This window comes from Rana temporaria, chromosome 11 (assembly GCF_905171775.1).
Source record: "Rana temporaria chromosome 11, aRanTem1.1, whole genome shotgun sequence".
In the NCBI taxonomy this organism is placed as follows: Eukaryota; Metazoa; Chordata; class Amphibia; order Anura; family Ranidae; genus Rana; species Rana temporaria.
In genome coordinates, this window is record NC_053499.1 from 56,572,136 (window position 1) to 56,584,628 (window position 12,493).

Genomic DNA, 12,493 nt, shown 5'->3' on the forward strand with positions numbered 1-12,493 from the left:
TCGGGAACTGGCAGGATCAACCAGGTTTATTAAAAGTTAGGAAGAGAAGAATTTCACAGCACAAGCACTGTGCTGTTATTCATGCCTTAAAGAAACAGGATTGTTTTTTTTTATTTTAGGGTTACAAACACTTTAATGATTATATTGGTAATAGGCGTGGGAAGCATATAAGAGTGTTGATGGACTGCTAAAATAGAACAGTAAGGGATGTTTTCAGTACAGGAGATTTATATATTTTGCAGGAGCTGGCATTCTGAACTCTGACCCTGCCCTTGGTAGAAATCACATGACTATGTGTCTTGGCTTTTTTATGTGACCTAGACTGGAGAGAGCCTTGAGCAAGATTTCTCCAAAAAATGTAAGTGTTTGAGCCTTTGTATTTCTCTATTTATTCACCAGTAAAAGATACATTTTGTGGGATGTTTGAATGGTGCAATATATATTAAAAACGTTTTCATCCCACACATTACTGTGTCCTGCCTTACCTCACCATAATGTCTGCATTTACCGTATTTATCGGCGTATACCGCGCACTTTTTTGCCCTGAAAATCAGGGCAAAATCGTGGGTGCGCGATATACGCCGATACCCGCTTCCCGCGCTTAGTTTGAATGCCTGCGCCGACATATACCGAGCGCAATACACTCGGGTACATTCGGCCAGGCTCGGCTTCGCTCGTAGTCACGCTCTGTGACGTTTATGCGTGAGAAGCCGAGCCTGGCCGAATATACCTGAGTGTACTGCGCACGCTATATGTCGGCGGAGGCTTCAAACTGAGCGCGGGAAGTGGGGATTTGACACGGAGACAGCGCGGGAGAAGCCGAGAGGATACCACCGAGGCCGCAGACGGACGTCAGACCGGACGGGGCCGCCGATGGACGCCGGGCAAGACACCAAAACTGTAAGTAGTAAAATGTAATAAAATGTTTTTTACAGGATTTTAGGGTCAACATTAGGGGTGTGCGCTATACGCCGGAGCGCGCAATACCCCGATAAATACGGTAAGTTTTGGGGTGCACACCCTAATGCAATAGGCTGCACACGCCTATGATCTCTGCACCAAATGAAAATAATACTGTACCTCCATATTCTAATACAGGTAATTGTAAAAAAAAAAACTAAGAAAATCTAGGTACGATTTATATACTTTTTCTAACCTGTCAAATTATTTACAGTTATATGAGCTAAAGAAAAGATCTTACATTGAGTTTCTCCAGAGCACAGATGGTACTTTGTGCCCGTACAAGATGGTCAAGGAGTTCAGTGATCTTCTGGTTCAAGGAGTCTTTATCTTGCTCCAAATTCTCACGCAGAGTCTATACAAAGGGCAGTGAAACAAGAGTTTTTGTCTTAATTAAACAAGCAAGACATAGTTTATGGGAGTCATGAAACATATTAGAAATGTAAACAGTGAACTATGTAATGGTATCCGACCATATGTTTAATCCCTACTAAAATTTATGTCACCTACTATACTAAAGTTACATCATTAAAATATATATTATATTGTACTGATTTCAGTCATTCTATAAAATTTAACAAAAATAGGAGAGATACAGTGCCTTTCAAAAGTATTCACCCCTCTTGGCTTTTTACCTGTTTTGTTACATTTACAGCCTTTAGTTCAATGATTTTTTAAATCTGAGTCACATTGTCTTTCATTACATATACACACATTTTTGAAAGGCCCCAGAGGCTGCAACACCTAAGAAAGAGGCACCACTAACCAAACACTGACATTAAGACCAAGGAACTCTCCAAACAAGTAAGGGACAATATTGTTGAGAAGTACAAGTCAGGGTTAGGTTATAAAAAAATATCCAAATCTTTGATGATCCCTAGGAGCACCATCAAATCTATCATAATCAAATGGAAAGAACTTGGCACAACAGCAAACCTACCAAGATACGGCCACACACCAAACCGACGGACCGGGCAAGGAGGACATTAATCAGAGAGGCAGCACAGAGACCTAAGGTAACCCTGGAGGAGCTGCAGAGTTCCACAGCAGAGACTGGAGTATCTGTACATAAGACGACAATAACCTGTACGCTCCATAGAGTTGGGCTTTATGGCAGAGTCGCTAGAAGAAAGCCATTACTTTCAGCAAAAAAACAAAATGGCACGTTTTGAGTTTGCGAAAAGGCACGTGGAGACTCCCAAAATGTATATGTCTGGTGCAAACCCAACACATCACATCACCCAAAGAACACCATCCCCACAGTGAAACATGGTGGTGGCAGCATCATGCTGTGGGGATGTTTTTCAGCAATCAGGACTGGGAAACTGGTCAGAGTTGAGGGAAAGATGGATGGCGCTAAATACAGGGATATTTTTGAGCAAAACCTGTACCACTCTGTGTGTGATTTGAGGCTAGGATGGAGGTTCACCTTCCAGCAGGACAATGACCCCAAACACACTGCTAAAGCAACACTTGAGTGGTTTAAGGGGAAACATTTAAATGTGTTGGAATGGCCTAGTCAAAGCCCAGACCTCAATCCAATAGAAAATCTGTGGTCAGACTGAAAAATTGCTGTTCACAAGCGCAAACCAGCCAACTTGAAGGAACTGGAGCAGTTTTGCAAGGATGAATGGGCAAAAATCCCAGTGGTAAGATGTGGCAAGCTCATAGAGACTCATCCAAAGTGACTTGGAGCTGTGATAGCCGCAAAAAATGGCTCTACAAAGTATTGACTTTAGGGGGGTGAATAGTTATGCGCATTGACTTTTTCTGTTATTTTGTCCTATTTGTTGTTTGCTTCACAATAATAATAAAGAAAAATCTTCAAAGTTGTGGGCATGTTCTGTAAATTATATGATGCAAATCCTCAAACAATCCATGTTAATTCCAGGATGTGAGGCAACAAAACACAAAAAATGCCAAGGGGGTGAATACTTTTGCAAGGCACTGTATATAGAAAAACAGATAGTTTAGAGATAGAATTCATGTGCTCAGATCATGTTATATTTTATTCTAGTATTGTTTGAGAATACTAAAAAAAAAACTTAGTTGGTCAGTTAGTTGGAATACGAAACATGTATGAAACTCACAGAGCTAAGCTAAATTGAGAACATATTATGACTTAAAGTGAATCTAGAGCTGAAACTTTTTTATTTTTGGATAGAGTAGGGAAGAGTAAAACCCCTAAGGCCTTATTGTTCAGGCACAAGTAAAATTGAGGCACAAAATACAGATTATCACTGGGCACAGTAACTATGGTTTGGCAACGCTCTACAAAAAAGAGACACCTCCTAGAAGTGGGGAGAAAACCCAGAGCTGAGAATCTACATATATAGGGCCAGATTCACAGAAGAAATACGCCGGCATATCTACTGATACGCCAGCGTATTTTCAAACTTGCCGCGTCGTATCTTTAGTTTGAATCCTCAAACCAAGATACGACGGCTTTTGGCATCGATCCGACAGGCGTACGGCTTTGTACGCCTTTGGATCGTAGGTGTAATACTCCGGCGCCCGCTGGGTGGAGTTCGCATCGTTTTCCGCATCGGGTATGCTAATTAGCTGTTTACGGCGATCCACGAAGGTACGCGCGTTCGTTGCATTCTCTTACGTTGTCGCTAGTCGGCTTTTCCCGTCGTAAAGTTACACCTTCTATTTAGGTGGTGTAAAAATAGACTAGCCATGTTAAAGTATGGTCGTCGTTCCCACGTGGAATTTCATTTTTTTTTTTTTTTTGCGTAAGTCGTCCGGGAATACGAAAGCATGTAACGCACGTCGCCGTTCAAAAAACACGTCGGGCGCCGTAATTTCGCGCAAAGCACGGCGGGAAATTTCAAAACGGAGCATGCGCAGAACGTTTGGCGCGGGAACACGCCTAATTTAAATGATACACGCCCCATTTGAATTAGGCGGGCTTGCACCGGACGGATTTACGCTACGCCGCCGCAAGTTTACAGGCAAGTGCTTGAGAAGATTAACTTTCTCTATTTATTCTGGAGACCATTGTCTCCAGCACAAGCAGTGAAGTCTTTCAATGGGGAAACTTGTTCCAGTGACAAAAAAGGGGAATTTCTTTCACTTGGAAAGATTTCTTCTTATGCCCTGTACACACGATCGGTTCATCCGATGAAAACGGACCGATGGATTTTTTCATCAGATATCCGATGAAACTGACTTTCATCAGTCTTGCCTTCACACCATCAGTTAAAAATTAGTTTTGTGTCAGAACGCGGTGACGTAAAACACTACGACGTGCTGAGAAAAATGAAGTTCAATGCTTCCAAGCATGTGTCGACTTGATTCTGAGCATGCGTGGATTTTTAACCAGTGGACTTGCCCACAGACGATCGTTTTTTTCTATCGGTTTTTTAACCATCAGGTAATTTTAAAACAGGTTCTAAAACGGTCCATCGCCGTTTTCATCAGACGAACCGATCGTGTGTACAGGGCATTACTATCTATTGTGCCCACAAAACAAGAAATTAGGGAAATCTCAATAGGATACATATAGCAGAAAAAAAAAAACACTTTGTGCTGTATCCAAAATGGCTTTAAAGTGGAAGTAAACCCTCCTGGCATTTTCAGCCAAGGAAGCTGCCATCTTGGCCTCTGTTTCATCTTCAACTGCCATGTGATCAGTTATGACACCAGCCATTGGAAGGTTTGGCAGTTTGGTTGAGAGCACAACCAATGGGACACTTGCACTCATGGCACTTGCCGGAAATGTAACTGTTTTTGAAACTAGTAAATCGATGGGTTTACTTCCACTTTAAAAATAAACACAGTTGCTTGACTAAAGCCTAGTACACATGGGCTGATTGTCAGGCGACATCAGCTGGTTCAATAGAAACCAGCCGACATTTGGCCCGTGTATATGGTAGCCGCTCCGACAGAAGCGGCCATGCATGACTGACAAACCGTCTGCCGATCAGTTCCCAATCAGCGCTGACCGGAGTGCTCTGGCAGGGGGCTATTCCCCTGTCAGAACACAATAGCACAGCAGGGGAAATCGCTGTACTAACATTGCATTGATTTGTGAGTTTTGTTTTGTTCAGCTCGCTGGGTTAAATGAAAAAAATATATAGTAGTGTGTACAAGGCTTTAATAGTTTGTTGAGAATTTCTCCTGGCCATGGCCCAGTGTTTGATAATATATAATCTTCCCAGATAGTACTGGATGGTAGACATTTAGATTCTGCAAACAACTTTGTCAATGTGGATACCTTTGAACACTCACAGTTCTATATTTTAGTGGAATGATTCTTGGGAATAATTGTACAAAGTAATATTAGTAATGAATAACCTTCCACTGCAAACACTGATAAGAAATGGTAGAATGTCCATAAAGAACAGTAAAAGTCATATAAAGTAACAGATTAAATAAAATAATAAAAGTAATGCAATTTAGTAAAGTTCAGTGCATGCCGACTTACAGAGGAGTTGAGATTAGCTTCTTGGCTCTGATTGGATGGCTGAGTGCCAGGACATTTATCTTTGATCCTGCAGGGAAAAAAAACATTTGGGATAACAAGGGACAGTAAACCTACAGTATGTTTCACTTTACTATGTACATCTTGTATTAATAATAAAAATCTTTAAAGAATAACTGAAATTTCATTCATATTAGGTACAGTTATCCTAACTTCCTATGTTTCCTGTTCAGAATAATCCACCCTGTCCTGCGTTAGATGTATACTTTCCTGAACCTTCACATACTATAGCCAAATATACTCAATGCTGGCCTTGTCTGCGCAATCAATTTCAAAAGACTCTAGTATGCCTGTTATCCAAGTGCCTCCGACCTCAGGTTATGGCCCCATAAAGGTCTGAAGAGTGTGGCCAGGAGCAAGAAGATTTTGTCTGTGGGTTATAAGGACTGCAAGTGCGGGATGCAGGGGTGCATGCATCTAGGGGGGACAATATTTGATCAGAGGCCTAGGCAGTTATGATAACAGCTCTTTTTAAACCCCCTACAAAATCCTGCACTCCAAAGCATGCAACCACAATTCAAAGCAACGAGTAAATAAAAAGATAAAGGTAATTGAAGTTCTATGTAAAACTCAAACTTTCTAGTAAGATGTGCTTGGTCCTACTTCCTTTCATCTCCAAGGTCTCCCTATTGCCTAATTAAGCTGCCTATGACATTAAAATGGACATCAAAGACTAATAGGCCACGGGGGATGGAGGAGGGGTATATTAGATTTGAACTGAAGAAGTATAACTCAGCTATCTGTATCTCTAGATCTACAGATCATTTTGATATGTTGGTTTTCAACAGAGGTAAGCTGGTTATAAATTTAGCGCCCCCTTACTTTCAGTATGGGCACTACGCTAAAGTTAGTGGAGAATAGGAGAGTTACTTTGCTCCTATTCACAATTTATTTAAATTGGGACTTCTGTCATTCCAGAAATGTCCACTGGGTCAGTCTGTGCTCCAGGGATGTAGTACCATCCCTGGCCAGCAGTTGGCACCAGAGGGATTCTGGCAGAGCAAGTTTTCCCCAGCAGCCAATTAGAGAAGTTTCTTCCTCGCAAGGCATGCTGGGGAAGGGTATATCTGTGACAGGTGTCATGTGTTCTAAAATCTTTGCGGGGTCCCCGTTCCAGGTGCGGCATCCACCTTCAGGGTGCGCATCCATGGACCCCGCCAGCGAGGCCCACCTGGCCAGAATTGCAGGCTACACAAACCCTCATCCGGAGGTAAAAGGGGACCCCAGTGACTTACTGGGTTCCCGGTTCTATTGAGAGGATCCCAGGCTGGGTGCCGTTCGATCGGGGGGTCGGCTTGAGGAGAACCCGGAGGCAGGTTGTCCAACAGGGCTTGAACGAACCAATCGGGGATCTGGTGACCGGGATGCTGACAGGTACGTTTGCTGTCACCCGGTGACCTATGCTAAAAATCCACTGGGAGGATTCGCTCTGTTCATCCATTTAGCTTACTTAAAGTAATTGGCCTGTGGCAGAGGCCCTAGAGCCAGGTCTGAGAGAGAGGCCTGTTCCTCCCAGCAAATCTAAGTGACTCTATGGCTGCCAGGCTTACTATAGGGGTCTGTCCGGGGGCACTTTACCCACTCCAGCTAAGAGTGGCGACGAGTTATAATTTGACACTCTATTGAGCAAGGAATGCTTGATTAATATCCAGGCCTGATACTGCAAGGTTCTCCTTTCTTTCTTCATCAACCTGCTCTTCCCACTTAATGTTGATGTTGGCCGTGTTGGCCTGGAAATAAAGCATTAGAAAAAACCTTTATTCACTGTCTGGACATTCGCTCACTGTTTTGGCTCACTGCTATCACCCCTAGACACATTGCAGGGTAACTTAATACGCCGATCCCAAAACAATCAGCGGCTCCTTCGGGGGTAGCGCTACATAAATTATCCATCATGTGCTCACTTTGGATTGTCCAGTTTTATGGCAGGTTTACTTTAAAGTGTAAGTGCACTTCACTGAAAGCGGTTGTAAAGGTTCGTTTTTTATTTTATAAATCGGTTAATTTAAGCTAGTGCATTGTTGGTTCACTAACCTGAGAAATTCAGACAAAGAAAATAAACAATTTGAAGGGAAATTGAAGGAAAAAGGTAAGTGAACCAACACGGCACTAGCTTAAAGGAACCTATTTAGAAAATAAAATACGGACCTTTACAGCCCCTTTAATAAAATGGCCTTATACTTTAGGGTGAAATGTGTTTTACATAAATTTTGAAAAGAGGAATGAGAATATAATTGGTTATGTCTCATTTTAGCATAGAGTTCAGTGTTTGTGAATGGAGACAACATGGTAGCTACCTCACCTTCTTGATTGGTCTTCGTGGTTCTCTGTGGTTTTGTCTGAGTGCTGAGATGCTGCTGGGCTCCCAGAGTCTCCCCACCAGGCTGGTGGGGATATAATAGGCACTTTTGTAGTAGATTCCATATTAAGATTGCTGACAGCAGAAAGGAAGGTAGTTAGTCATAAATACATAAATAAACAGTACAGTGGAACCTCGGTTAGCGAGTAACGCGGTTAACAAGCGTTTCGCAATACAAGCACTGTATTTTTAAATATCCTAACTCGGTTTGCGAGTGTTGTCTCGCAACCCGAGCAGGATTCAGGCCAAAGTGGTGTGCAGTACCACATTTGGCCTGAGGTGGGGGGGCGCCGGAGCCAAGTGGAGTTGATCCCAGCCGATTGGTGCCATTCAGAGATGCTTGGAAAGACACGGAAATACTCCGTTCTCCAGCCTTTCCAAGGTTTGCAGAGGTCAGCCAAGCTGTCCTCGGGCCTTTCCGGCTGTTTCTGAGGCTCTACGGCGCGCCCCCCCCCCCACCTCTGGCCGCATGCGGTATTGCATGCCATTGAAGTCAATGCGAAACAAATTATTTTCGTTTCAATTGACTTCAATGGGGAAACTTGCTTTGATATGCGAGTACTTTGGATTATGAGCATTCTCCTGGAATGGATTATGCTCATAATCCGAGGTTCTGCTGTACAGTAAAAAAAATGCTGTAAATAAAGGAAGCTTTCAGAAATAGAAGTGTTAAAAGTTTATTTTTATCAATTAACAAACTGAGTGAAATCTAAATCAATATTTGGTGTGACCACCTTTGCCTTCAAAACAGCATAAATTCTTCTAGGTACACTTTGCACACAGTTTTTGAAGGAACTCGGCAGGTAGGTTGTTACAAACATCTTAGAGAACTAGCTACAAATCTTCTGTGGATGTAGGTTGCCTCAAATCATTTTGTTCCCTTATGTAATCCCAGACAGACTTGATGTTGATATCTGGGCTCTTTTTGAGCCAAACCATCACTTCCAGGACTCCTTGTTCCTCTTTACACTGAAGGTAGCCCTTAATGTGTTTGGGGTCGTTGTTCTGATACAGAATACATTTGGGGCCAATTAGACACCTTCCTGATGATATGGCATGATGGATAAGTATCTGCCTGTATTTCTCAGCATTGAGGACACCACTGATCATGACCAAATTTACAACTCCATTTGCAAAGATGCAGCCCCAGTTTTGGAAGTAACCTCCACCATGCTTCATTGTTGCCAGCAGATACTCCAGCCCTTCGCAAACAAACTGCCTCCTGCTACAGCCAAATATTTCATATTTTGACTTATCAGTCCAGTCCACCTGCTATCATTTTTCTGCACCCAGATCCTATGTTTTCATGTATAATTGAGTAGCGCACCCCTTAACCCTGCATTCCTTACATAACACACCCCTCAACCCTGCATTCCTTACGTAGCGCACCCCTCAACCCTGAATTCCATATGTAGCACACCCCTCAACCCTGCATTCCTTACATAACACACCCCTCAACCCTGCATTCCTTATGCAGCGCACCCCTCAACCCAACATTCCTTATGTAGTGCACCCTACAACTCTGCATTCCATACGTAGCACAGCCCTCAACCCTGCATTCCTTATGTAGCGCACCCCTCAACCCTGTATTCCTTACATAACACACCCCTCAACCCTGTATTCCTTACGTAGCGCACCCCTCAACTCTGAATTCCATATGTAGCGCACCCCTCAACCCTGCTTTCCATACGTAGCGCAGCCCTCAACCCTGCATTCCTTATGCAGCGCACCCCTAAACCCTGCATTCCTTACATAAAAAACACACCCCTCAACCCTGCATTCCTTATGCCACGCATCCCTCAACTCTACATTCCTTATGTAGTGCACCCCTCAACCCTGCATTCCTTACATAGCGCACCCCTCAACCCTGCATTCCATACATAGCGCAGCCCTCAACCCTGCATTCCTTATGTAGCGCACCCCTCAACCCTGTATTCCTTACGTAGCGCACCCCTCAACCCCGAATTCCATATGTAGCGCACCCCTCAACCCTGCATTCTAGGGTTGTCCCGATACCACTTTTTTAGGACCGAGTACAAGTACCGATACATTTTTCCATGTACTCGCCGATACCGAATACCGATACTTTTAACATTGCATTTTAAACTTCAATTAAGCACTATAGGTGTAATACATAATAACTGTCAGCGGGTGGCACTGTCCTCCATAAGAGTTCATTATTATCTAAGGCATTAGAGAACATGTGAATAATATTGAAAAAGGTTATAAACAACACCGCCTATCCAACCACTTTAGGCTCCACCACGGGAGAGATCTGAGTGGCTTGCCTTTTTGTGGGAGGCCCGCTGGAGAGGAGGCAATTTAAAAAGGACCATTTTTTCAGAATGGAACACAGTGGATCCATGGTTTGAGTACTATGAGTCCTTTGGGGTTGAATATTTAGTTGTTTTCTTTCAAATTGCTGAATTATTTAAATTTTTGTATTTTTCCTTTTATTTATTTATCTTTATAATTTATATTTATTTTAATTTTCATTATTTCTTATATTCATTTTTATTTTCATTAATTATTTTCATTTTTATATTTTTTATTTTATTTATTTAGTATTTTTATTTATTTTTTTATATTTATATTTATTTTTATATTAATTTGTATGTGTAATTTTCTGAAATCATGTGTCAGTAGCCATTGTGATACTTTGGAGAGTATAATAATTTTATAATATTGTAGTAAAGCATTGTTTGTTTTTAAAGTTTTAAAAGTCTATAAAATCTATAAAAAAAGGTATGTGTACTAGATTGGTGAAATTGACACCGCTGGGATGGATGCCGTTTTTTCAGATGAATGAGAATCTATGGTATGTTACGTAAAATATATGCCACTAAAATCTTATTGGCCACCGTGATGGAGGCTGCTGCCCTCCAGTATAAATTTTTGGTCTTTGTCAACCGGAAATAAGGTAATTGATGTGGGAGGGCGAAACGCGCCAATTTCCATTTCTGAGTCCCAACGACGTCACTTCCGGTTGCTGTGGAATGCACGCTGGTTACGGGAGTCCCGGAAAGAATCCTTGCATTTCACATTCCTGTATTTTACCTTTGTCCTGTAAGTATATTTTCACTTATGCACAATAAACACCAACCTTACAGTACTTCACTATTGTTCCCTCTTCCATTCTGGGTTTGGTGAACATTTAAAATTTCTGAGAACCACATTGGGGAGATTCATACCGGACCCTTGTGACCCATCATTCCCTACCAGATCTAAGCCTATCTGACCCCCAGACTGAAAACTGGCGGTCCATTATTTTTGGTGGACAGGGATACAGGAGGGGTGTGTTACATCACGGAGTGAATTTATTTGGAGCACATCAGCACTTATAAGAAGAAAGTTGGAGCACAAGAGAACTTTATTATATTGGGACGTTATTTGCATTATAGTTGTATTGGATGGTTTTTGGACTTTACATTTGATTTTACCATTTGCATTTTTTGCACAGTTGCAAGCGCTGTATTTATTTATGTTTTATGCCATCATGCTTGGTTTACTATTTACCCAGCCACTGACCCAGAACCAGCTGTGCATTTTAGGTACTCTGGCATCTGTTATTTACGTGATTGGTGCAGGTCAGTGACTCACCAAGTAGTAAATAAAGAACAAGGATAAAAGCCCTGAAACACGCATCTTAAAATAAAACAAAAAAAAAAACAGGAAAACAATGCCACCTTCTTTAAATTCTTATTTTAAGCTAACAGATAAAAAACTATTGTAAATAACTTTTTTACTTTCCAAAACAGGTGTTATTATAGACAGCATAGTCAAATCACTTTGTTCCTCTGCAGTTAGGATATACAGTGTGATAGCGTAATTGCCATCTGCCGGCTGATATGAAATATTGTATATGAGGGAGCATCACCACACTGATGAAGTCATACAGTTCAGCTCACAAAGCCTAAAACACGTAGATAAGTATCTTTAGTTTAACCATGTGACTGTAATTTCATAATCTAATCTGACTCGGTTGAAAATATCCGTACCCCCCTGAGGACGGGCGTGTGCATGAAACATGTTGGGAGGAGCCTATGTACTGACGTCACCCTGCTGCTTCCGGTGTCCGGTTCGGCGGGCCCTTTGAGTAAGTCTAGCCAAGTTTGTTTGATGTATGCTGCAGCATTTTATGTCATTTTTATTGAGTCAATAAATGACTACACTATAAATAGATTATTTTGGCTCCACTTGGTGAGCTCATTCATTGCAGCACTGCAAATTGTATGGGAAGGCACCTATTGGATTGTGTGGAGACCTGGTGGATCCTGCAGTAATATGTGGATGGTGTCATGTATATTTACCATTTATTTCTGGTGAGTGTGTATATAGTGGTGGCAGTTTTTGTACCTCACAACTGGATGAACTTTATTGGGTGGAGGATAAGAAGCACTTTTTTTGCTTTTAAGAGGATTGTGAATGACTGTATTTCAGAACTTTTGTAGTCACATATCCGTTTTACACAACTTTATTTATTATCACTGTGAATCATATGTTTTATTGTAGCACTGCACTTTGAGTTTATGAAAATAACTGTCACTTTTCTGAAAATAACACTCTGTATCCTGGTATGTAGACTTTGTGGCAGGGAAGGGGTTAAACACTAGGGGGCAATCAAGGGGTTAAGTGTGTCCTAGGGATGTGTTCTAACTGTAAGGGGGATGGTCTCACTACAACAT

General features: G+C 41.9%; 1 protein-coding gene across 2 annotated transcripts in view; it reads right to left on the bottom strand.

Moving 5' to 3' along the window:
- The window catches only part of LOC120917350, a 52,511-nt gene that overhangs the window by 11,619 nt on the left and 28,399 nt on the right, over positions 1-12,493 (bottom strand). For both annotated transcript variants that reach the window (XM_040328578.1, XM_040328577.1), the window contains exons 3-5: positions 7,752-7,883; positions 5,393-5,459; positions 1,202-1,315 (exon numbers count right to left, since the gene is read on the bottom strand). In XM_040328578.1, coding sequence (XP_040184512.1) covers positions 1,202-1,315; positions 5,393-5,459; positions 7,752-7,883 — 313 coding nt within the window. The remainder of the gene's footprint in view (positions 1-1,201; positions 1,316-5,392; positions 5,460-7,751; positions 7,884-12,493) is intronic.